At 54.7% G+C, this 26329-nt stretch overlaps 1 protein-coding gene and 1 long non-coding RNA gene across 3 annotated transcripts; one reads left to right on the top strand and one right to left on the bottom strand.

The window, feature by feature from the left end:
• Positions 1-410: 410 nt before the first annotated feature.
• TTC34 (tetratricopeptide repeat domain 34) lies at positions 411-26329 on the top strand. The gene is made up of 8 exons (XM_035307455.2): positions 411-1229; positions 4840-5689; positions 8455-8680; positions 10068-10272; positions 11443-11609; positions 22221-22491; positions 23325-23539; positions 24697-26329. The coding sequence occupies exons 1-8, from the start codon at positions 449-451 to the stop codon at positions 25222-25224; spliced, it is 3243 nt and encodes a 1080-aa protein (XP_035163346.1). The 5' UTR covers positions 411-448; the 3' UTR covers positions 25225-26329.
• On the bottom strand, positions 15814-22347 carry LOC118155320 (uncharacterized). 2 transcript variants are annotated; one of them, XR_013519732.1, is made up of 7 exons: positions 18777-22347; positions 18247-18695; positions 18044-18125; positions 17773-17895; positions 17569-17691; positions 17246-17446; positions 15814-17163 (listed from the first exon to the last, which is right to left on the bottom strand). It is a non-coding gene; the product is annotated as an uncharacterized LOC118155320 (long non-coding RNA). The 2 variants fall into 2 exon arrangements; XR_013519733.1 differs by lacking the exon at positions 18777-22347 and having other exon boundaries at positions 18044-18084; positions 18247-18372.

Raw genomic sequence — 26329 nt, 5'->3', positions numbered from 1 at the left:
CAGGGTGTGGCCCTGAGTCCAGCTGAGAGGGCAGCCTGCACTGACAGGGGGTGCGCCTTCCTGAGGGGCTCAGGGTTGGGAGGGGCCAAGGGTGGGATTGGCCCTGACCCCTCAGGCCACCGTAACCCTCCCACCATGGGCACTCAGGGGTCAGAAATTCTGAGAGGGCATGAGCTGGGCGGTGCCACTGTCCCATTCCTCAGCAGAGGAGTAGGCTGAGGCCCCAGATGTGAACAGTGGGAGGCAGCCCCAGCCCAGGACCCCCCAGTTTTCACCCGTGGGGTCTGCACTGACCCTGGGGGCTCAGTGGGAAGGGGCGGAGGTGCCTTGAGGCTGGGCACGGGTAGCCACAGGGAGGTGAACTGGCCGCCCTCTGAGTACTCACCGTGCTCCTTCACCCCCAGGTACGGTGAGAACTGGACATGGGCCCGTTGGGGACCCAGGCGTGATGTCGGCCCAGGAGCTGGTGGCCTGCCTCTGCCGGGAGGGGGAGCAGCACCTGGCGCTGGGGGAGCCGCCCCTGGCCACCGCTTTCTACCTGGCTGCCTTCAGCTGCCACGCCCCCTCGGCTGTGAGGAGTGTGCGCACTGCCTTAGCCCAGGCTCGGGGGGCGGCGGTGCTGGCCACCCTGGAGTCCTGGTGCCGCGGAGACAGCCAGATCCCCGCCATCCACTGGGACGGCATGGCAGTGGTCTCCCTGACAGGGTCGCTGGCCTCCGCCTTCCTGGGCGCCCTTTGCCCGGACCACCCAGCAGCCGTCCTGCACTTGCTGGCCGGTCTCCTGGCCCGCGGGCACCACCAGGAGGTGGTACAGCGCTGCAGTGCCCTGCTGGACTCTCACTCCCAGCAAGTCCTGGAGCTGCGGCTGACACGCGCCCTGGCCTGGGTCCTGTCCAGGGCGCAGGCTGGAGACGGTGTGGCCGCCTACCTCCAGGCCTTCGCCTCCAGCGCCGACAGGACAGTGGCTTTCATTCGCACCCACCAGCAGCCCTACCTCCCCGTGCTGCTCAGCGCCCTTCAGGACTACCTGTCAGGGCATCTGGGGGCTGAGCACAGTACCAGCCAGCAGGAGACCAGTGGCCAGCGACTCCTGGCAGCTCTGGACCCCAGGGGCACCCGGAGTGACACCCTGTCCCCTGAAGCTCTGCTCCACAGTGGCAGGTATGAGGACTGCCTGGCGGCCTGCAGCCAGACCCTGGAGGCCCAACCCACTGGCAGCAGACCCCAAGGTAGGAGAACGGTGTGGCCCTGCATAGCCAGGGTGAAAGCTGCCCCACCACCCCTCCCCACATGGTTATGTCCTGCTGTGATGGGGTGTGGCTGGGCTGGGGTTGGGGCACCTGGGTGACAAGAAAGTCAGGCCCTGCCCCTTTGGTGCACCCAAAGACGCAAACAAAATGCGCCCTTTAAGAAATGGGGCATGCATGGTACTGCTCCAGCAGTTGTTGTTACCCAGTTGTTGTTCAGCTCTTGTTACCCAGGCTGGAGTGCAATGGCGCAATCTCGGCTCACTGCAATCTTCGCCTCCTGGGCTCAGGCAATTCTCCTGCCTCAGCCTCCTGAGTAGCTGGGATTACAGGCACACGCCACCATGCCCAGCTAATTTTTTGTAGTTTTAGTAGAGACGGGGTTTCACCATGTTGACCAGTGCACTTTACAGTTTCTAAAAGAAAATATCTGAGAATGTCATTAAGATTTCTACATACAGGTGGGCGTCCTAAGATACAAAACAGGGGACCAATAAAGAAAAAAATGGCACATCTGATTAAATTTTAAAACCTCTATTTTGCCCCTAACTATGGAAACTGAAAGGATAGCCCACAAAAAGAGAAAAATGCTTGCAAAACACACAACAAGCAAATAAATTAGTATGCAGAGTATTTGAAGAACTCCTACATATCAATAAGAAAAAAAAATTCAATACAAGACTTGGCAAAGCATTCCCCAAAAGAGGAAACACAGATGGCTAATAAAACATGTGAACAATATTCAGCAGCATCGTAATGAGAGAAATGCAAAATTAAAACAATGAGAAACCATTTTCCACCCACCAAATTGGAGAAAAAGTTTAATAAGTGAACCTCACTAGTCATCAGGAAAATGGAAATTAAAACGATAATGTGATAGCATTTACATTCCCCACCAGCTAGTCAAACATTTTCTATCTAACAATAGATCTGGCTTCGCGTCATTGTGGAATAGCGTGCCTACATGTCCCACAGATGACAATTATAAAAGTTGGACAAAATATACAAAGTGACTATTTGAAGGCATGGGTTAGCAACCACATGTAGGCAGAAGCCAGCAGTTGACCCTTGAACAATGGTGGTGTGTGCGGTGAGACAAGCTCTTTGCCTAAGGGGATTCCTCAATCTGTGAGTCATGGTTCAGCAGATGCTGAAGTTCTCGTAACTTGAGGTATCATAGGACAGTTCAGGGTTGAGAAAAGTGAATGGAAAGTTAGACAAGAAATCCTGAAAAGGAGGGAGCCACAGAGGGGGTGTGGCCCCACATCTGTGTGTTAAATATACTTAAATCTTCAGCCCACTGAACTGCACATACAGGGGAAAGGCTAGGTGGGCTGCAAGAGCAGCCACTGGAAGCTGCAAAAACCAAATGGGAGACTTTGGTGCTGCTCACCAAAAAGCAACAGAATTTGGAGTTTAAACCCAGCCACTAAAACAAAACTCAGCCCTCTTCAGAGGAACGTAACTGAATCCAGAGTCTCTACAAAGTGTCCATCGTGCCTGCTGTGTGGGAAGAAGCTACTCTTCATGCAAAGAGACGGGAAAGTAAAATGTGAGCTACAGTGGGGAGAAGAAGAAACCCCCAGAAACTGACTTTGGCGTGATCCACATGCTGGAATCAGCAGACTAAGGAATGAAAGGGACCATGTAAATATATTCAAGGACTAAAGGAAAATACAGTCCTAATGACTGAACTGATGTGGAATCTTCCTAGATAAATGGAAAGTACAGAAAGGAACAGTCTGGGCATGGTTTTTCATAAAAAGGAGTCTCAGCACTTTGGAAGGCTGAGGTGGGAGGATCACTTAAGCCCAGGAGTTCAAGACCACCTGGGTGACAAAGTAAGACTCCATCTCTACAAAAAATTCAGAAGTTAGCTGAGTATAGTGGTGCATGCCTGTAGTCCCAGCTACATAGGAGACTGAGCCCGGGAGGTCAAGGTTACAGTGAGCCATGTTTGCACCAATGCACTCCAGCCTGAATGACAAAAAAAAAAAAAATCTAGAGTTGAAAAGTGCAGTAATTGAAATGAAAATATTAGAGACAGCAGAAGGGTCGGTGAACTTGAGGACAGAATCAAAATTACTCCATATGAAGAAGAGAAGAAAAATGAACTGAGGCTGGGTGACCTGCAGGCAGTATCAAGAGGTCTGGGGTGTAACTGGAATCTCGGAAAGAGAGGAGAGACCACCCTTTCATGTGGGAAAGTAAACAGCCCCCCATTACCCCCAGGCCCCAAGTGTTCTCCCTGGTTGCAGCTCCCTGGGATCCATGAGCTATGTCTGCAAAGATCAGTGTTGAAGGGTCAGTAACTGACAGGAAAGGCTCAAAGTGTCTTTTACTTTGGCCACCAGGACTAGGCAGGGTGACCTGTGGCTGCTTGCCTGGCTGGCCTCCAGGCCCGAGACACCTTCTGTGCCGGACCCTGTGCTTACCTCAACAGCAGCAGGGCAGGGAGGGACAGCAGCAGCTTTGCTTCTGCACCTGTGTGGTATTTTGTCCTCTCCAGGATCCTGTTTGAATGCAATGGATTGTTGCTCTTGTAGCTATTACATGGGTTTATAAGGAAAAGCTGTTGGAAAATTCTGAAGGACTCGGTGCAAAAAGCACTGGAGCAGAGGTTGGGAGATCTGGGATGCACCCTGAGAACCTCCCTCCCCTGCAGCACTTTGAAAACCTGTAAAAATAAGGGTGGGGCCATGACCTGAAGCTCCGCCCAGCACCCAGTGTTCCCCGACTCTCTCAGTGGCCTGTGAGCCCTGCCTGGGGTCCTTTTTGGGATGTGGCGGCTCCACTTCCTTTACCAATCAGAAAGCCCCATTCGCGTTTGCTCAGACACGAACTGTAACAAGGGGGTGGGGGCGGGTGTGCAACGAGGGTCCTGGGGGAGTTGAGATGGAGATACTGCTGCCCCTGACCCCACTGACCCACAGGATGCGCCAGGCCCCCTCCAGGCACTGGATGTGGGTGAATCCGTTTAATCCTTCCTGCATGTGGATCATTATAACCCAGTATAGTGCAGACCAGGGAACAGACGCATGAGATTCCGTAAATGCTAGGTCCACCCTCAGTAAGTGCCAGCACTGGGTCCCCACTTGGCCCAAAGAAGGCAAGAAACGAAGTGCCCAGGAGTCAATGGTCACTGCAAAGGTCATAGAGTCAGAGCCTCAGCTCTGCCGGGGGAGTGGAGAGGCACTGATTCCCAGAAAAGGAAACTCAATCCTAAAACCCATTATTTAAAAGTCAGGCACAAGGAAAGGCGTTGTGACTACATTTGGTTTGCCCTGAGCGGTGAGAGTGACTCTGAGCCCACCCTGAGAACAGTGTCGCTGGCAGGCAGGGCAGCGGCCCACTCGCCACTTTACCAGCACGGTTCTCACCCTGCTCCGTCACTAATGGGCCTCGGGCCTCCTGCCAACTCGTGTCCCGGCAGTGCCATGCCCAGGGCCAACCTGGAGGAAGACGCCAGGGGCAGGAGGACTCACGGACCCCGGAGTCCAAGGCCTGGACCTGGTGGGGGCCTGCAGGTGGCACCCCCGGGAAGCCGACCCCCCGGAGGGGTGGGGACCCACACCTCTGCTTCTCTCCGCAGGTGAGCGCCGGGCCGCCCTGCTGGTCACCCGTGCGGCCTCGGCCTTCTTCTTGGACGGCCGGGCCCAGGACGTGCTTCGTGACCTGCAGGAGGCCTTCCGCGAAAGCCCTTCTGCGGCGCGCAGGCAGTTCCAGGCCGTGTTCTCCGCCCGGGACCAGGAGCACGTCCGGGCTCAAGCGCAGGAGGCCGCAGACTTGGGCTTCGCCCGTTTCCAGGAAGCCGTGCGGAACCATCCCGAGCTCCGCGAGGACGCGGACCGGGAGCTGCTGGCCCCGGTAATCCGCGCGCTCCGCGTCCTGCTTCGCCTGGCGCCCGCCGGGGCGCAACCCGCGCTGGGAATCCGCCTCGCCGAGTGCCTGCTGCTGTCGGGGGACGCGGCGAGCTCCAGGGCACTGTGCGAGCGCCTGCTGCGGCTCCCGCGCCCCGAGGACCCTGCTGGGGACCGTGCGGGGGACTGCGCGCCCCTCCTGGCCCTGCGCGGCTTCTGCGCGCTACACACCGGAGACTCGCGGCGCGCCCTGGAGGACTTCCAGGCGGTGGTGGAGCAAGGCACGCCGCACCTGGGTGGCTGCGTGCGCGCGCTGTGTGGCCGTGGGCTGCTGCGGGTGCTGGCAGGCAGCGCGTTCCTGGGCACACTGGACTATGTCACCGCCTGCAGGCTGCGGCCCGAGGACACACTGCTGGCCACCAAGGCCTTGGTGCCCTGGAACCAGCGGGGGCTGCTGCTGGCCGTGCTGCGGGAGGAGGCGCGCGGGATGCTGCAACAATCGCCGCTCCTCGGGCCGTCCAGAGCGCAGGGTCGCTGCCAGAGGGAAGCTGTGGAGACCCGAGGCCCCGCCGCGCAGGAGGGGTGAGGACCCGCCCGGCGGGAGCGCTGGGGCTTCTGTTTCTTGTTGGTCTCCTTCGAGGCAGCGAGGGATGCGTTTCCTCCTGTTTTGCAGAGTGGCGGTGACCTCCTGGGCACCCGAGGCAGGGCCAGCTCCGCGCGTCCATGTAGGGGCCGCAGTCCCCAAATGCAAAAGGAACATTTGAACCGCAACACACATTTCCTTCCAGGCCTTTCGTTTCGTGCAAGTAAATAGCTCAACAGCCTGAGGCTGGTGGGACACGCGGTTCCTGCGCTTTTTCTATGCAGTAGGTCAGAGCAACTCCCTTCGTGGCTAAATGTGCTTCGGGCAACTCCGCCCGGACCTGCGCCCCGGCTGCGACTCCTGCCAGCAGCCTGGGGAGTGTGTGTGTGTGTGTGTGTGTGTGTGTGTGTGTGTGTGTGTGTGTGTGTGGTGTGTGTGTGTGTGTGTGTGTTTTCTGAGATGGAGCTCTGTCCCCCAGGCTGGAGTGCAGTGGTGCGATCTTGCTCACTGCCACCTCCTCCTCCTGGGTTCAAGCCATTCTCCTGCCTCAGTGTCCCAAGCAGCTGGGATCACAGGTGCCCACCACCACGCCCAGCTAATTTTTGTGTTTCTAGGACGGGTTTTCACCATGTTGGCCAGGATGGTCTGGAACTCCTGACCCCAAGTGATCCTCCTGCCAGGGCTCCCAAAGTGCAGGGATTACAGGCAGTAGCCCCGCGCTGGCCTTTGTTCTTGGCGGCGCTCCAACGTGGGTCATGTCCTGTCTCCAGGAAGTCCTGTCCTGAGGATGGAGACAGGCGCGCAGTTCCTGAGTCAGGGAGCGGCCACTGTAGGATCCTTGACTTCAGGAGCTGCCATCCCCCCGCACCCCGATGCCCATTTTGCAAATTCTTTTTAATTTTACCTTAGCTTCTGGGGTACGTGTGCAGGTTATGCAGGGTTGTTGCACAGATGTATACATAACCAGGTGGTTTGCTGCCTCTATTCCCCTTTCACTATGTCCGGCATTTCTCCCCATGTTATCCCTCCCTACCCTCCCCCAATTTTGCAAATTCGTTGCCAGCGCAAAGCCCCAGCAGGTGACCCCCAGCTGCTCTGACTTCACCCCCTAACTGCTGGGAAGTGGCAGGAGGGGATTCAGGAAAGTTAAAAAGCACTGAGACTGGGGTTCTTGGGGGGCATCATTGATGTCAGCCTCCCCACAAGGCGTGTGTGTGCACGTGCACACACACACACAACACAACACCACACACACAACACAGACACACCACACACATCCCACACACACCACACTAGACAACACAAAACAACACACACAACACAAAACACCACACACAACACAGACACACAACACACCACACACACACACAACACAGACACACCACACACACATCCCACACACCACAGTAGGCAACACAAACACACACACCACACAACACACACACCCCATACACACCACACACACCCAACACACACAACACAGACACACCACACACACCCAACACACCACACTAGACAACACAAAACAACACACAACACACAACAGACACACAACACACCACATCACACACACCACAGACACACAACACACTACACACACACCACACACACCACAGACACAACACACACATCCCACACACCAGACACACTAGGCAACACAAAACACACCACACAAAACATACCACACACCACACACACACCCCATACACACCACACACAACACAGACACATCACATGCATACCACACACAGACACACCACACACAAACACAACAGACACCACACACACACAATACACACACAGCACACACACCATACACACCACACAGAACATATATCACACGCACCACACACAACACAAAAAACATACACACACACATCATACACAACACACAGAACATATATCACACGCACCACACACACCACAGACACACAACACACCACACACACATCCCACACACAACACACTAAACACACCACACACACCCCATACAGACACCACACACACAACACACAACACAGACACACCACATGCATACAACACACACACCACACACAACACACAACAGACCACACACAGTACACACACCACAGACACACCACACCACACACAACACACAACATATACCACACGCACCACACACACCACACACACACCAGACACAACACACACAAAAATACACAACACAAAAAAAATACACAACACACATAACACATACACAGTTCCTCTGCCTCCCTGGTGTTTAATGTGCATGGCTTTGGTTCGCTGGTGGTAGGAACTTTGATTATGTGCTGGCATTTATATTCATTCTCTGGGAATTGTCAAATTTGAGGCTCTGGCTCCACTTCCAGTGAGCGTTCATTAACATTCCCGTGTGGACACAGGAGCATGCCATGTGCAGCTGTGTGTTCTCTTGTTCTGCCTACACACACACCCCAGGCCCAGAAAGGCCAGATTGCTGTCTGTGTTTTTGCAGAAAAGGAAACTGAGGCAGGGTCCGCTCAGGTACAGCTCTGCCACTGCCTGTCTACACCACCTCAATCCTGCCTCCCACAGGGTGGGGGGACGGTGAGGGAGAGGGCGAGGGCCGCGTGCTGGGCAGGGCATCTTTGGCTTCTGGGGATGGCGTGGAGTGAGGGTCCCCCCAGAGGGAGCTGCCCAGGTCGGGTGCATGGAGATGGGATTTCTCCACGTCCCAATCAATCACCTGGGCAGGTGGAGGGACTGTCAAAAAGGGCAGCCCCCTGAGCCACTCTCCACACAGGGATGCCCGCGGCGTACACCAGCTGGCCACACTGCTAATGGAGCTGGACGCAGAGGACGAGGCCTCTCGCCTCCTGGCGGCTGATGCCCTGTACCGCCTGGGCTGCCTGGAGGAGGCGCACAAGGCCCTGCTGGTGGCCCTTTCCCGGAGGCCCCAGGCAGCCCCCGTGCTGGTGCGGCTGGCCCTGCTGCAGCTGAGAAGGGGCTTCTTCTATGACGCCAACCAGGTGAGGAGGCCCGAGGGGTCACACAGGACAGGTAGAAACAGGCCCAGCTGGGAGGAGGGCACAGACCTCCCGTGGCCCTGGCTTTGGAGCAGATGGACGGCACTCAGCCCCAGCTCTGCGCCCCAGAGTTCAGGCTATGCAGCAGGTGACGCATTCACCTCAGCTCTGCACCTGCTGCAGGCCCTCGCCTCTCTGACCTTCAGTCTCCTCATCTGGGTCCTGTACCACAGGATGTCCGGGAAGTTGGCTGGGGCAGGTCCCCAGGGCCGTCAGCTCCCCACCATGCGTAGCTGCTTAGTCGTACTTGCTTCCACTGTGGTTACAAAGCAGGAGGGCCAGGAACCCACCGCAGGCCGAGCTTCTTCCAAGTCTCTCACATTGACCAGGCCTGGATGCAACCCCGCCTTGGGGTGGGTAGTGGAGGGGCCCTTCCTGCCTGCGTCCAAGACCCCCTGCTCCCAGGAAAGGCAGACCTCACCTGCCTCGGGCTATCCCAGATTCCTGTTTGAACGGAGGTCTAAAGGTTACACTCTGGTGGGATTCAGGGTTGAGGATCCTGTCGCGTCTTCCTCCCCAGGGACCTGGGTCCTGATCTCCTTGCCCTGCCCAGGTTCCAATGCCCTGAACCTGTGTCCTCTTGCTCCGCTTGGTGAAACCTTGTGCCCACCAACGGCCAGCAGGGGGCAGCATTGGGCCTCCGTCAGATGGAGCCACGGAGAGGGGAGTTTAGCGGGTGGAGATCCCGCCTTGCCCAGAGACCTGGTCCTGCTTGGCCGTCCTGGGCTTTCGCTTGCACTCCCTGGTGCCTCCTGACCCTTCATGACCTGAAACCTCCTTCCTCTGCTTCTCATTTGGACCTTGCTCCAATGTGCCCATTAGAGCAGGGTCTCCACCTCCATGGGACGGAGGAGACCTAGACTCGGGAACCCAGAGAGCCCCAGCCCACCAATGCCAGGCAGCAGTCAGGAGCGGCTCAGGGCTCCCCATCCCTGTCTACGCCTCTGCACCAAGCTGGGGACACACAGTCCCTGCCCACTGTGGGACCCCCAAAGGCTCAAATGGCCACGGCTGCAACACAGGCCCAGCCTCCTAGTGCTCAGAGAGGCAGAAGCCCCCAGGCTCACGGACATAGCCAAGGCTGCTGGAGGCAGCGAGGTGGGAGTGGGGGATATCCGGGTGACGGCACAGGGCAGAGAGGATGGGCTGAGGAATCGCCAGGGCCGTTGGCACTGGGTGAGCCCTGGGGCAGCAAGGAGGGGGCTGGGGGCATTGGCACCAGGTGGATCCTAAGGCAGTGAGGGTGGGGGGGGTAGCAGGGACATCGGTATGGAGGGTGTCCAGGGCATTGGTGCCCAGGGCATGGGCAGTGACTGTGGCACCCCTGTAGCTGGTGAAGAAGCTGGTCCAGTCCGGTGACACCGCCTGCCTCCAGCCCACCCTCGATGTCTTCTGCCTTGAGGACCGGCAGCTGCTTCGAGGCCACTGCCACACCAGGGCCCTGGCCATCCTGCGGGCACGGCCAGTCGGGGCTGACGGCAGGGCCCACACCAAGGAGGCCATCGCCTACCTCTCTCTGGCCATCTTTGCTTCAGGTAGGAGCTGCCCACATGCCCTTAGGGCCTAGTCCTGTGCCAGGCATGAGGGTCATGGGGAACCTCTGCTATGCTGGAAGGCAGGGACACGCACACTCCCCAGGTACAGGAGCCTCAGGAACACCCACAGGGTGGACAGGGCAGGGACCACTCAGCAAGGGCATCTCACCATTAAGGTGGGTGCACCGAGGCCTGAGACCAGGCTTTGAGACCTGGGGCCTGAGCTGGGAACTGAGCTGTGCCCAGCACCCACATCCCTGAAGGTACAAGGGCCCCTTTCCCAGCTAATGAGGGGGAGGCGAGGTCCTTGATCCCCTCAGCCCTTCCTTGAAACAGTGACTGAGGCTCTGCCTGTGCACACTTGGCCTCCCCACCCTGGGACACCAAGCACAGGGGTGCTGCCTGCTTCCCGGAGTCAGGGCTGCTGGGCAGGGGGCACCAGGCACCTGGAAGGAAGGGGAGATTCCCCAGGACTTGCAGGGATCTCCCGGGGTGCAGGGAGCATGATGGTCTGGACCTAGATCAGGCTGCTGCAGAATCTGGCTGTGCACCTGGTGAGCACCCTCACTCTCCTCTCTCAGAGTGGGGCAGCAGAATAGTCCATGTGGGGTTGGAGTGGGGATTCGGTGAGCTCATTCGGGGACAGTGCCTGACACAGAGCACATGCCCTGCATGCATCAGCGGGAAAGTATCCGGCCTGGAGCAGCCCAGAGTGGCCCAGCATGTTGTCCCATGTCCATTACCATACAGACATGCAGAGGGGCGGGGTAATGACAGCCTCTTTGGGGAGGGGTCTCATGCCCGGAATCCAGGGGGCTCCTCCCAGGCTACCCCACATCCAAGCCCCCACCCTCCTGCTGCTGCCACTCCAGGCCCCGCCCCAGGACCCTGAACCCCTCCTTGCCCAGCCTCAGAGGCAACTGCAGTGCCCCCTCCTCTCGGCAGCACCCCCAGCTGTCCCCAGTCCTGGCTGGACTCCTCTTGCCCTGTAGCCCATGCTCCCAAGTCCATCCCGACTATCTCGGTGTGTCTTGCGGCCCAGTGCCCTGGAGGTCCCCAAGGTGGGCCCTGAAGCTCATGCACCCTCTGCCCTCCCCAGGTTGGGCAGGAGGGACACTGGGGGAAGGGCCCAGCACAGTCTCATCCTGACCCCATGCCCTCTTCCTGCAGGAAGCGAGGCAAGTGAGTCCCTCCTTGCCCGAGCCCGATGCTATGGGTTCCTGGGCCAGAAGAAGACAGCCATGTTCGACTTCAACGCAGTGCTGCGGGCTGAGCCAGGGAACGTGCAGGCACTGTGCGGACGGGCATTGGTGCACCTGGCCCTGGACCAGCTGCAGGTGCCGCCCCATTCCCCACCTGGGCCTGGGCAAGCAGGGGAGGGGGACCCAGGGTGCTGCCTTCCTCTACCCCAAGGAGACAGGGAGCCGGGTAAGCCGTCCTGAACAGTGAGATGCCCACTGAAACTTGTGCTCCCATCCCCACCTGTACTGCGGCTCATGGGAGCCTGGTCCCCACAAACCCAGTTTCTGGGAGTCCTGCCCTTTCATCCTCCCAGCCTCAGTCTGCATGGATAGACATGCAAGCCTTCGGAGGTACTAGGGGTCCTCCCCAGCTTCAATAACACTCAGTGCATGCAGGGGTCCCTCTGGGGTGTTGGCCAGGAGGTGTGCCCTTGGCTACACTGGTGGGGCTGCCTGGCCCCTGTGTTGAGAGGAGTTTGGAGGACATGCACAGAGGGAGTAGCTGCTGGCCTTGGTCAGCCATGTCTGCCACAGACAGGTGCAGGGGTGCAGCCCCTGGACCCTGATCTGAGCTTCATGTACCTGCTCTGAAGTTCAGTATCTATGCATTTAAGACTTTCTTCTGCAGAAACTGCTCCAAATTTAAAGTTGGAAGAGGGGCACTGGCAAGAAGACAGATCCCACTCAGCTGGGGGAGGCCTATGTGCTGGAAGATGGTTTCTGTTCTGTTTGTTTATGAGCATTCCTTTCTTGCAACTGCACTGAATTCCATGTTGTCTAACTCTGAGGGACTCACACTGGACCTGTGTGCTCAGCCCAAGCCTGTTGCCCTGAGCACTGTCTCTGTGGAGCCCAGAAAAGTCTGGTCCAGGTCCAGCTAAGCAACCGCAGCCAAATCACTTCACCTCCCCAGGCCTCAGTTTCCTCCACTGTAAAAGGAGGAGGGGGCTAAACAACCAATGAATTACAGCAGAAATCACAAAAGAAGTCAGACAATGCTTAGAGATGAGTGAAAAGGAAAACAACACACCCCACATCATGAGACACAGGGAAAGCAATGCTGAGGGGAAATGTATAGCTGTAAATGCTTCCATTAAAAAAGAAGAAAGATCTCAAGTCAGCAACCTATTTTATAACTTAAGAAACTAGAAAAAGAACAAATGAACAGAAAGAAAGAAAGAGAGAAAAAAGAAAGGAAGAAAGGAAAGAAGGGGAGGGAGGGATAAACTAAGGAAAGAAGGAAGGGAGGGAGGGGAGGAAGGGAGGGAGAAAGGAGATTACAGCAAAGATCAACAAAACAGAGGAGAATAAATAGAGAAAAATCAATGAAAACAAAAGTTGGTTCCTTGAAAAGATAAAATTTGACAAACCTTTTGCCAGGTGGACTAAGAAAGAGAAAATTCAAATCATTGAAACCAGAAATGAAAATGAAGTCATTATTACCCATTCTACAGAAATAAAAATAATTATAAGATAGTAATAGGACCAATTGTAAGTCAGCAAATCAGCTAATCTAGATGAAGTGGGCAAATCACTAGAAACACAAAACCTACCAAGACTAAATCATGAAGAAATAGAAGGTCTGAATAGACCTATAACTAGTAAAAAGATTGAGTCAGTAATCAACAATCTCGCAACAAAGGCCAGGACCTGATGGCTTCACTGGCGAATTCTACCAAACATTTAAAGAGCTAACACCAATCTCCAATCCTCAAACTTTTCCAAAAATTTAAAGGGGAAGGAACACCTCCTCATTCATTCTTTGAGACCAGCATTACCCTGCTACCATAGCCAAAGACACTACAAGAACCTACAGACCATTATCCCGTATGAATATTGAGGCAAAAATCCTCAACAAAATACTAACAAAACAAATTCAGCAATTGTTAAAAGGATGACACACCATGACCAAGTGAGATTTATTGCTAGAATGCAAGGATGGTTCAACATACAAATGTCAATTAATGTAATATACCATATTAACAGAATGAACGGGAAAAAATGATCATCTCGACTGATGCAGGAAAGCATTTGATAACATTCAACACCCTTTTATGATAAGAACACTCAGCAAACTAAGAATAGAAGGAAACTGCCTCAATATAAAATCCATATACACAAAACCCACAGCAAACTCACTGGTGAAAAAGAAAAGCTTCTCTAAGATCAGGAATAAGAAAAGGATGATTGCTTTTGCACGTCTCCTCAACACTGCACTGGAAGTTAGAGCCAGATAAGTAGACAAGAAAAAAAATACCAATCATCCAAATTTGAAAAGAAATAAAATTATCTCTGTTCACAGATCTGATATGAAGAAATCCCTAAAGATTACACACACACACACACACACACGAACTGTTAGAACAAATAAATGAATTCAGCAAAGTAGGATACAAAGGCAACAGAAAAATCAGTTGCATTTTTGTACATTAATAATGAACAATTCAAAATGGGAATTAATAAAATACAGTCATCTCTTGGTATCCATGTGTGATTGGTTCCAGGACAACCCTCAGATACTAAAATCCCCACATACTCAAGCCCTGTGGAACCTCCAACCCCTAAATACAAAAAGTTGGCCCTCTGTATACAAGGATTTCACATCCCAAGAATTGATCTGCATTTATTTGGCTGTGGATTCAGAACCCACCAATACAAAAGGCCGACTATATTTATTGAAAAAAAATCACATATTAATGGACCCACATAGTTTTAACCCATGTTGTTCAAGGGTCAACTGTAATTCCATCTACAATAGCATCAAAAAGAATAAAATACTTAGAATTAACCAATGAGGTGAAAACTACAAAACATTGCTAGAAGAAATTAAAGAAGATATAAATAAATAGAAATATTCCATGTTCATGGATTGGAAGACTTCATATTGGTAAGAAGTCAGTATTATTCAAAGTGATCTATAGATTGACTGCAATTCCTGTCAACATTTCAATGTTTTTTACAGAAATGGAAAAGCTAAAATCTAAAATTCCTGTGGACTCTTAGGGGACTGCAAACAGCCAAAACAATTCTGAAAAAGAATCAACAAGCTGGCAGTTTCACACTTCCTGATTTTAAAACTTACTACAAAGCTACAGTGATCAAAATAGTGTGGTACTGGCACAAAAACAGACACAGAGACCAATGGAACAGAATAGAGAGCCAGAAATGAACCCTCCCAAATATGGTCAAATGATTTGACCAAGACCATTCAGTGGAGAGGGACAGTCTTTTCCACAAATGTTGCAGGGAAAACTATGCAAAAGAATGAAATTGGACTCTTTCCCAACACCACATACAAAAATTAATTCAAAATAGATCAAAAAATCTGAAACTATAAATGTCTTAGAAGTAAACATGGTTGGGGGAAGCTTCACAGTGTTGGATTTGGCCATGACTTCTGGGCCACAACACCAAACACACAGGCAGCAAAAGAAAAAATAAAGTTGGATTTCATGAAAATTACAACTTTTATGCCCCAAAGGACACTATTATAACAGAGGAAAAAGGCAACTGACAGGATAGAAGAAAACCACAATATTTGAAAATCACAGATCAGGAATCAATATCCAGAATCCACAGAAAAGTCCTAAAGCTCAACAACAATAAAGCCAAAACCCAATTCAAAAATGAGCAAAGGACTTAAGTGGACATTTCCCTAAAAAAAGATACACACGGACACGGAGCACATGAAAAGATGCTGGACCTCACCAATCATCAGGGAGCACAGATCAGAACAACAGTGAGACACACCTCATTCCTGTCGGATGGCTACTGTAAAGTTTTGTTTGTTTGCTTTTTGGATTTTTTTTTTTTTTTTTTGAGGTGGAGTCTCACTCTATTGCCCAGGCTGGAGTGCAGTGGCATGATCTTGGCTCACTGCAACCTCTGCCTCCCGAGTTCAAGCAATTCTCTTGCCTCAGCCTGGATTACAGGTACCCACCACCACTCCCGGCTAGTTTTTTGTATTCTTAGTAGAGACGGGGTTTCACCATGCTGGCCAGCATGCTCTTGATCTCCTGACCTCAGGGGATCAGCCCACCTCAGCCTCCCAAAGTGCTGGGATTACAGGTGTGAACCACCGCACCTGGCCATAAAGTTTTTTAAAAAGAAAATAACAAGTGTTGGTGGGGATGTGAAGAAACTGGAACCTTCTGCACTGTTGGTGGGAAGGTAAAATGGTGCAGCACTCTGGAAAAGGGGATGGCCATGTCCCAAAAAGTTAAAAATAGAACTACCATATGACCGAGCAGTTCCACATCTGGGTCTGTACCCAAAAGAAATGGAAGCAGGGTCTTTCAGAGATATTTGTACACCCAAGTTCATAGATGGCAGCCTTGCTCACAAGAGCCTGGATGAGGAAGGCACCCAGGGTCCACTGATGGATGGGCGGATAAGCAAAACGGGGTCCATCCATACAATGGGGAAGTATTCAGCCTTAAAAAGGAAGGAAATTCCGGTACACTCTATGACATGGATGAACCTCGAGCACATTATCTCAGTGAAATAAGCAGCCACCACAAAAGGACAAACACTGTGTGATTCCACTTCTATGAGGTCCCTGGAGTCATTGAATCACAGAGCCAGGAAGTAAGATGCTGGGTGCCTGGGGTTGGGGGAGGTGAATGGAGAGTGTTTATCAGGGAGAGAGTTTCAGTTTGGGAAGATGAGCTGGTTCTGGAAAGGGATGGTGGTGATGGCTACATTACACATGTATATAATGCCACCAACTGCGCACATCAAAACAATTAAGAAGGTAAGTTTTACGTTATGTATATTGTACCACAATAAAAACAAGTTGGAGAAAGAGCAGGGTGGGTGCTGCCCCTCCTGGGGATCAGAGGAGGCACCCTGGGGATGTGCTCAGGTGCTGCCTGCCCCTCTCCTTCCTGTCTCCTACACAGCGCTCCCATCAACCTCCGGTGAATGCAGGTGGGGCGGAAAAGGAGTTGTGGCTGAAGAGTGGTTCCTTTAGCCTGTAAACAGGCAGGACACAAGGAATGTCCCCTGTGAGACCACTGGTCACCCTCTTGGGTACTAGCCTGAGCTGTCTACACAATAGGATGCAGGGCAGGGGCAGGAGGGGTCCACTCCCAGGTTCATGACAAGACATGCTCACCTGGGAATGTGGGCTGCTGTTCCAGCCCGTCGGATTCTCACCTGGGAGTGTGGGCTGCTGTTCCAGCCCGTCAGATGCTCACCTGAGGATGTGGGCTGCTGTTCCAGCCTGTCAGATGCTCACCTGGGAGTGTGGGCTGCTGTTCCAGCCCGTGAGATTCTCACCTGGGAGTGTGGGCTGCTGTTCCAGCCCGTCAGATGCTCACCTGAGGGTGTGGGCTGCTGTTCCAGCCCGTCAGATGCTCACCTGAGAGTGTGGGCTGCTGTTTCAGCCCATCAGATTCTCACCTGAGAATGTGGGCTGCTGTTCCAGCCCGTCAGATTCTCACCTGGGAATGTGGGCTGCTGTTCCAGCCCGTCAGATTCTCACCTGAGGGTGTAAGCTGCTGTTCCAGCCCATCAGATGCTCACCTGGGGGTGTGGGCTGCTGTTCCAGCCCGTCAGATGCTCACCTGGGGGTGTGGGCTGCTGTTCCAGCCCATCAGATGCTCAACTGAGGGTGTGGGGGTGCTTTTTCAGGCTGTCAGATGTTCACCTGGGGTTAGAGAATGCTGTCCCAGGCTGTCCGATGCTGACCTGAGGTTGTAGGCTGCCGTTTAAAACTATCAGATGCTCACCTGAATGTGAAGGCTGCGGGCCAGGCTGTCATATGCTTTCCTGAAGGTTTGCGTGTTGATCCAGCTTGTCAGATGCTCACCTGAGTATGATGGTGTCGTTCTAAGCAGTCAGATGCTCCCCTGGGGGTGGAGGGTGCTGCTTTAGGCTGTCAGGTGCCCACTTGGGGGTGGGGGTTCTGTTATGGCTTGTCACAAGTTCATCTGGGGGTTGGAGAATACCATTCCAGTCTGTTACACACTCACTTGGGGGTGTGGGGAGATGTTTTAGGCTGTCCACTGCTCACTTGCAAGTGGGGTGCCATTCCAGCCTGTCACATACTCACTTGGGTTTGTGGAATGCCCTTCCAGTCTATGAGATGCTCACGTGGGAGTGTGGGGTGCCATTCTAGGCTGTCAGAGGCTCACCTGAGGGTGTGGGGTTCTGTTCCAGGTTGTCAGGTCCTCACCTGTCATTAGAGAATGCTGTCTCAGGCTGTTACACTTTCACCTGGAGGTGTGGGTGTGATTCCAGGCTTCCTCATGCTCACCTGAAGGTGTGGGGTGCCATTCCAGGCTGTCTGGTGCTCATTTCATGGTGTGGAGTGCTGGTCTAGGCTGTAAGATGCTTACCTGGTGATGAAGGGTGCCATTCCAGGCTGTCAGAGGCTCACCTGTGGGTGGGTTTGTTTCAGACTGTGAAATGCTCACCTGAAGATGGCAACAGCTCTTCCAGGCTGTCACCTGAGCAGAAGTGCTGTTCCAGGCAGTTAGATGCTCATCTGTGGGTCGGGGAGTTGTTCCATGCTGTCAGATGCTCACCTGGGGTTATACTGTACAGTTTCCGGTTGTCAGATGCTCACCTGATGGTGGAGGGTGCTGTTTCAGGCTGACAGATGCATACCTAGGGTAGGGGAGCCATTCCAGGCTATCAAATGCTCACATGGGGATATGGGGTTTTGTTCCACACTACCAAATGCTTATTTTGGAGTGTGAGGTGTCATTCAATGCTGTCAGATGCTCACCTCGGGATGTAGAATGCTGTTTTATGCTGTCAGATCCTCACCTGGAAGAGTGAGATTCTGTTCCAGGTTGTCCAATACTCACCTGGGATTGGAGAATGCTGTTCCAGGCTGTCACATAGTCACTTGGGGGTGGGATGCTGTTGCAGGCTGTCAGATGCTCACCTGGGTGTGTGGAGTACCATTGCAGACTGCCTGATATTCACCTGGAAGTGTCGAGTGGTGTTCCAGGCCATCAGATGCTTGCCTTTAGGTGTGTGTTGCCATTCCAAGCTGTCAGCTGCTTACCTGTGGGTGGGATGCTGTTCCGGGCAGTCAGATGCTCACCTGGGAGTGTGGGGTGCCATAAAGGTGATCAGATTTTCACCTGGAGGTGTAGGGTGCTGTTTATGCTATCAGACGAACACCTATCTGGTACTGTGGGGTCTTGTTCCATGTTGTCAGATGCTTATCTGCAGTTGGAGAATGCTGTTCCAGGCTGTCACATACTCACCTGAGGGTTTTGGTATTGTTTCAGGCTGTAAGACACTCACCTGAGAACACTGGATGCTGTTCCAGGCTATAAGACACTCCCATGAGGGTGGTGGGTGCTGGTCCAGACTGACACACTCACTTGAGGGTGTTAGGTGCTACTTCAGGCTGTAAGACACTCACTAGAGGGTGCTGTGTGCTGTTCCAGGCTGTAAGACACTCACCTGAGGGTGTTGGGTGCTGTTCCGGGCTGTAAGACACTCACCTGAGGGTGTTGGGTGCTGTTCCAGGCTGTAAGACACTCACCTGAGGGTGCTGGGTGCTGTTCCGGGCTATAAGACACTCACGTTAGGGTGTTGGGTACTGTTCCGGGCTGTAAGACACTCATCTAAGGGTGTTGGGTGCTGTTCCAAACTCTAAGACACTCACTTGAGGGTGCTGGGTGCTATTCCAGGCTGTCACACGCTCACCAGAGGGTGTCAGTGCTGTTGCAGGCTATAAGACACTCACCTGAGGGTGTTGGGTGCTGTTCCAGGCTGTAAGACTCACCTGATGGTATTGGGTACTGTTCCGGGCTGTAAGACACTCATCTGAGGGTGTTGGGTGCTGTTCCAGGCTGTAAGACACTCACCTGAGGGTGTTCGGTGCTGTTCCAGGCCGTAAGACACTCACCTGAGGGTGTTGGGTGCTGTTCCAGGCTGTAAGACACTCACCTGAAGGTATTGGGTGCTGTTCAAGGTTGTAAGAAACTCACCTAATGGTGTTGGGTGCTGTTCCAGGCTGTAAGACTCACCTGACGGTATTGGGTGCTGTTCCAGGCTGTAAGACACTGACCTGAGGGTGCTGGGTGCTGTTCTAGGCTATAAGACATTCACCTGAGGGTGTTGAGTGCTGTTCCAGGCTGTAAAACACTCACCTAAGGGTGTTGGGTACTGTTCCGGGCTGTAAGACACTGACCTGAGGGTGTTGGGTACTGTTCCAGGCTGTAAGACACTCACCTGAGGGTGTTTGGTGCTGTTCCAGTCCGTAAGACACTCACCTGAGGGTGTTGGGTGCTGTTCCAGGCTGTAAGACACTCACCTGAAGGTACTGGGTGCTGTTCCAGGTTGTAAGAGACTCACCTAATAATGCTGGGTGCTGTTCCAGGCTGTAAGACTCACCTGATGGTATTGGGTACTGTTCCGGGCTGTAAGACACTCACCTGAGGGTGTTGGGTGCTGTTCCAGGCTGTAAGACTCACCTGATGGTATTGGGTACTGTTCCGGGCTGTAAGACACTCACCTGAGGGTGTTGGGTGCTGTTCCAGGCCGTGAGACACTCACCTGAGGGTGTTCGGTGCTGTTCCAGGCCGTAAGACACTCACCTGAGGGTGCTGGGTGCTGCTCCAGGCTGTAAGACACTCACCTGAAGGTACTGGGTGCTGTTCCAGGTTGTAAGAAACTCACCTAATGGTGTTGGGTGCTGTTCCAAGCTGTAAGACTCACCTGACGGTATTGGGTGCTGTTCCAGGCTGTGAGACACTGACCTGAGGGTGCTGTGTGCTGTTCCAGGCTAAAAGACACTCACCTGAGGGTGTTGGGTGGTGTTCCAGGCTGTAAGACACTCACCTGAGGGTGTTGGGTACTGTTCCGGGCTGTAAGACACTGACCTGAGGGTGTTGGGTACTGTTCCGGGCTGTAAGACACTCACCTGAGGGTGTTGGGTGCTGTTCCAGGTTGTAAGAGACTCACCTAATGGTGTTGGGTGCTGTTCCAGGTTGTAAGAGACTCACCTAATGGTGTTGTGTGCTGTTCCAGGCTGTAAGAATCACCTGACGGTGTTGGGTACTGTTCCCGGCTGTAAGACACTCACCTGAGGGTGCTGGGTGCTCTTCCAGGCTGTAAGACACTCACCTGAGGGTGTTGGGTGCTATTCCAGGCTGTAAGACAGTCACCTGAGGGTGCTGGGTACTGTTCCACGCTGTAAGACACTCACCTGAGGGTGTTGGGTACTGTTCCAGGCTGTAAGACACTCACCTGAGGGTGTTGGGTACTGTTCCGGGCTGTAAGATACTGACCTGAGGGTGTTGGGTGCTGTTCCGGGCTGTAAGACACTCACCTGAGGGTGTTGGGTGCTGTTCCAGGCTGTAAGACACTCACCTGAGGGTGTTGGGTGCTGTTCCAGGCTGTAAGACACTCTCCTGAGGGTGTTGGGTGCTGTTCCAGGCTGTAAGACACTCACCTGAGGGTGTTGGGTGCTGTTCCAGGCTGTAAGACACTCACCTGAGGGTGTTGGGTGCTGTTCCAGGCTGTAAGACACTCACCTGAGGGTGCTGGGTGCTGTTCCAGGCTGTAAGACACTCACCTGAGGGTGTTGGGTGCTGTTCCAAGCTGTAAGACACTCACCTAATAGTGTTGGATGCTCTTCCAGGCTGTAAGACTCACCTGACGGTATTGGGTGCTGTTCCAGGCTGTAAGACACTGACCTGAGGGTGTTGGGTGCTGTTCCAGGCTGTAAGACACTCACCTGAGGGTGTTGGGTGCTGTTCCAGGCTGTAAGACACTCACCTGAGGGTGTTGGGTGCTGTTTCAGGCTGTAAGACTCACCTGACGGTATTGGGTGCTGTTCCAGGCTGTAAGACACTGACCTGAGGGTGTTGGGTGCTGTTCCAGGCTGTAAGACACTCACCTGAGGGTGTTGGGTGCTGTTCCAAGCTGTAAGACACTCTCCTGAAGGTATTGGGTGCTGTTCCAGGCTGTAAGACACTCACCTAATAGTGTTGGATGCTCTTCCAGGCTGTAAGACTCACCTGACGGTATTGGGTGCTGTTCCAGGCTGTAAGACACTGACCTGAGGGTGTTGGGTGCTGTTCCAGGCTGTAAGACACTCACCTGAGGGTGTTGGGTGCTGTTTCAGGCTGTAAGACATTCACCTGAGGGTGTTGGGTGCTGTTCCTGGCTGTAAGACCCTCACCTGAAGGTATTGGGTGCTGTTCCAGGTTGTAAGAGACTCACCTAATGGTGTTGGGTGCTGTTTCAGGCTTTAAGACTCACCTGACAGTACTGGGTGCTGTTCCAGGCTGTAAGACACTGACCTGAGGGTGTTGGGTGCTGTCGTAGTCTGTAGGACACTCACATGAGGGTGTCAATGCTATTCCATGCTGTAACACACTCACCTGAGGGTGTTGGGTGCTGTTGCAGGATGTAGGACACTCACCTGAGGGTGTCAGTGCTGTTCCAGTCTGTCACCTGAGGGTGCTGGGTGCTGTTCCAGGCTGTAGGACATTCACCTCAGGGTGTCGGTGCTGTTCCATGCTGTAAGACACTCACCTAAGGGTGTCAGTGATGGCAGGAGGCTGCAGCCACGGGGAAGTGGGAAGGGGCAGGAATCCGGGTGTTCAGACCCTCTAGGACCCCAAGGAGAAGACCAGGGAATGAGAAAGATGGAGCCAGCCCTCCTGCTCTGCCCTCTGCCCAGTCTCTCCACCTAGGCCGACTCTGCTACCGCCCCGCCCTCCCTCCTTGCAGGAAGCCCTGGATGACTTCGTCTCTGCTCTGAAGCTTGGCCCTGAGACAGTGGTCCCCGAGCTCAGCTCTCTGAAGCCAGAAGCCCGGGCCCTCATCACACAGGGCCTCTACTCCCGCTGCCGGGCTCTGCTGAGCCAGCTGCCGGACCCTGGGGCCCCTCTCGAGGACAAGGACTCCCAAGGCCTCCTTGCTGTGGGGGAGGCACTGATCAGAATCGATGCACAGCAACCCCACTGGCACCTCCTCCTCGCAGACATTCTCACGGCACGAGGTATGCGGCAGCCCCAGAGTGGGGAACACAGGGTCTGGGCTTCTGTCCCCGTTCCACTGACCTCTGTATCCTTTTCTGTAAAATGGGAGAAAGAGACCTGGACCACAACTGCTTCCGAGGTATCTTCCAGCCCAATCCCATGATCTCTGGCCCTGCCCCCTGTGAGGCCTGGTGCGTAAAGAGCTCTCCGCTGCTTTACCCAGCTGGCTCTTTGCTTGTACAGAGGGGTGATCCTGGTCCATGAAAGGCCTCAGATACTTCACCCCCTCATTCATTCACGAACCTCCAGCCATTGTTTACCGGGTGCCCACGGGATGTCAGGCCCTGTTCCAGGAGGAACTGTTGTAAGCCCCATGTGCCAACATGTAGGTCTTTCCCGCAGGTTTCTACAGCCCCTGGTCATGTGGAAACCTTTCTCCACTAATTCCGAAGGGAGCTCTCTCTGCAGTCTAAATTTGCCCCCCAAGGGCTTTGGGGGCCCCAGGGCTGCTCCCTCCATGCCACTCGGCTCCAGTAGGCCCAGAGTTTGCCTCTAGTTGCCTGGGAGAGAAAGCAGCCCCTTCTAGTGTCCATGGTGAGGGGCTCAGCATCATGGAGTGGGGTCAGCGGTGAGTCCATGTGATCTGCCTGGAATCATGGTGCACCTCTGCTCCCAGCTCCTTCTGGGGCTGAAGTGAGTCTCACCTCTGATCCCAGCTCCTTCTTCCTGGGGCTGAGCCGTCATCAGCTCCCCCAGGCCAGCGTAGGGCGGAGAAGGAGCAGCCAGCAAGTCTCACCTCTCTTGCACTTCTGCCCCACCCCACTCACTGACTGTGACCCTGAATCCCTGACAGGCAGCTACGAGGAGGCTGGCACCCACCTGCAAAACACCCTACACTCTGCCCCAGCATCAGAGGCAGTCCAGGCCCGACTGGGCCTGCTCCGGCTCAAGAAGGGAGACGTGCCAGGGGCTGCACGGGACCTGCAGGGCCTGGCCGAGGTGGATGCCCCGGACCTCAGCTGCCTACTGCATCTCCTGGAGGCCTCAGAGCAGCAGAGCCTTGCCCAGGTGCGCAAAAGAACCCCACACACCCAACCTTCCCCAGCACACAGTCCTGAGACCCCTGGGCCCACCGCTCCAGCAGCCCTCTTCACTCTGCAGTTGGGTTGATTTTAGTTGGGTTTGGGGCACCCAGTTCTGGCCCAGGAAGACAGTCTCTAGCCACCTTAGCCCTACAATCTCACCGACCTCTCAGCCTCTTTATGTGGGGTGTATAAGCGACAGGTGACTTGAGTGCAAGAGAGGGAAGGGGACCCTGCCCTCAGGGCCAGACTGACCCAGCCAGGGGCACTTGCCTGGCAGGAAGCCCACCCCAAGCCCAGTGCAGGTGGGGAAAAGGCAGGCGGGGAGTAGGCAGGCTGGGAGGCCAAGAGCACAGCGGGCTTTGGGGTCCCAGGGACTCGGAACCCCGGTGGGGCCTGGGCAGGATTTCACCTCCTAATGCTTCGTGACACCAGCGGGTTCTAGCACTCGGGGGCCATGTAGGAAAACAGAAACCACACTAGGAAGAACAGACGGATCTCATGGAGGAGTCGGGGCTACACCAGCCTGAGGGGCAGTTGGGTGATAAGGAGGGAGAGCAGCCGCCCTGAGCTGAGGGGCAAGGCTGAGGTCGGGTTAACCCGATCTAGAGGAGGAGGCCGGGCTGGGGATCTCAGAGCTCCCAGGAGGGACTGGGGGGTTCCAGGGCTGCGCTGGGGGAGGAGGGCCTGGCGCGGGGGGGGCCTGGCTCCTGGTTGGAGCCATGGTCCCAGAGCCCAGAGGAGGCGGCTAGATGCGGTCTCCTGAGCGGGGGTCACAGAGCCCGGAGGCGGGGCTGGGCGGGGTCTCCCAGGCCGCAGACTGGTACTGGGCGGCGGCGTCCGGCGGAGGCAAGAATCTGCCGGACGCGGACGGTTGCCTGGAGACAGGGGCCTAGCGGAAAGTGAGCCGGAAGTGGCTTCGCCCCGCTTCCTGCGCCCCGCCCCGCTCAGGCCGCCCCTTCGGGGTGGCATTGCGCCTGCGCGGTCCGCGGCCCTTCCCCGCAGCTCCTGTGCGGCCTGGGGGCCCGCCCTCCTCAGGGAGCCAGCAGAGGCTGGCATGCAGAGGAGCTCTGCAGGGCAGGGGCCGCCGGGCTTTTAGGGCTGACCCCGCACTCTCAGCCTTTCTCTGTGTCCCCCATGCAGGCCGCAGCCCAGGAAGCCAGCACCCTCCTGGACACAGGGCAACCCGGGCGGGCACTGGGCTACTGCTCACTGTCTGTCCTGGCCGGTGGCGGCAGTGCATCTCACCTGCGTCTGCGGGCCACCTGCCTGGCCGAGCTTCGGGAGTTTGGCCGGGCCCTCAGGGACCTGGACTGTGTGCTACAGGAGGCTGCAGGGGATGGTGACCTCCCAAGGCGGGCAGAGGACTTCTGCTGCCAGGGCCGCCTGCTGCTCAGCCTGGGGGATGAGGCAGGGGCTACAGGGGCCTTTGCCCAGGCCCTGAAATTGGCGCCCACCTTGGCCCAGAACAGCCTATGTGAGCAGCCAGGCCGGGACCCCACTGCACACATGTTCCTCCTCCTCGGCCGGTGCTGCCTGGAGGAGCAGCGTCACGCGGAGGCCTGGACAGCAGCCGAGAGCGGCCTCCTGGTGGACCCCAACCACCGTGGCCTGAAGAGGCTGAAGGCCAGAATCCGGAGGGAGGCATCCTCAGGCTGTTGGCTCCAGTGACGGGGCTCGACCCTCTCCCAGACCTGATCACGGGGCCACCCTAGCACTTGCAACCAATGTCCAGGTCCTGGAGTGCACCCAGCTCCCCAAATTGGAGAGGTACCCACCCTGCCTCCCCACAACCCCTTCCTGGCCCTCTCCCATTCCCGTTCCCAGCCCTCCCCACTGCAGGGTCCAGCCCCACAGGGTCTCGTGGGTATTCTTTTGTGTGCGGAGATGACAGATCATAGAAAAGAAAGACACAAGACACAGAGATAATAATTGGGCTGGGCCGGGGTCCACTGCTACCAAGGCACAGAGTCCAGCAGAGGCCCCAATGCCTGGACACGCTGATATTTATTGTATACAAGGCAGGGGGGCAGTGCTGGAGAGTGACTCATCCTACATGATTGGTAGAGGCCAAGCAAATCACATACTGATAATATGTGGGGGGACGTGGGTCCAGTACAAGGGGCCCCTCCCTCTCAGGCAGCTGCTGCAAGGAGGGGAGGCACATACGTCAGTATCTTTCTATGCACTTATCAGAGAGATCAAAGGCTTTTAGGATTCCTGTATTCTTCTAAGAATTTACAAGGGAGCATCGGGTGGGAAAGTGGACGAGGATGGTGACCATCGGAGCTCAGCACCACGGAGAGGTGTTTAAGCCCCTGGATGTCTGTGGGTCGGCCTGGCTAGTGTCAGACCTTCCTCGAGAGCCGGATGGAGCAGTGTTCTCTGAACTCCCCAGTGAAAGGAAAATCCCCCTCATGGCCTGCAAAGCAACAGGTGCCTCCCCAGGCTCTGGCGTTACTGCAAGGCTTGCCTGCTAGGTAACAGGCGTCTTAACCTGGCGCTACTGCAAGGCGTTTACTCTCACCTCCTGATCACCTCTCACAACGTCCCTTCAGGTCCGAATTACATTTCACCCGGTTATTTCTATACTATAAGGCTAAAAATGTTCCTTCACTGTAGTACTAAAGCGAAGCTTAATAACCTTTGTAATGTAATAAGACTGAGCATATAATTCATTATGTGATTGCACCTAAGTCTAATTGGTGTCCTTGCTATAAGTAATCATTTATTATGCTATAACTAAGTAATCAGTAAACCTATTTGGTATAATTGC

This window comes from Callithrix jacchus, chromosome 7, assembly GCF_049354715.1.
Source record: "Callithrix jacchus isolate 240 chromosome 7, calJac240_pri, whole genome shotgun sequence".
Classification (NCBI taxonomy): Eukaryota; Metazoa; Chordata; class Mammalia; order Primates; family Cebidae; genus Callithrix; species Callithrix jacchus.
This window is presented reverse-complemented; position numbering and strand designations above follow the sequence as displayed.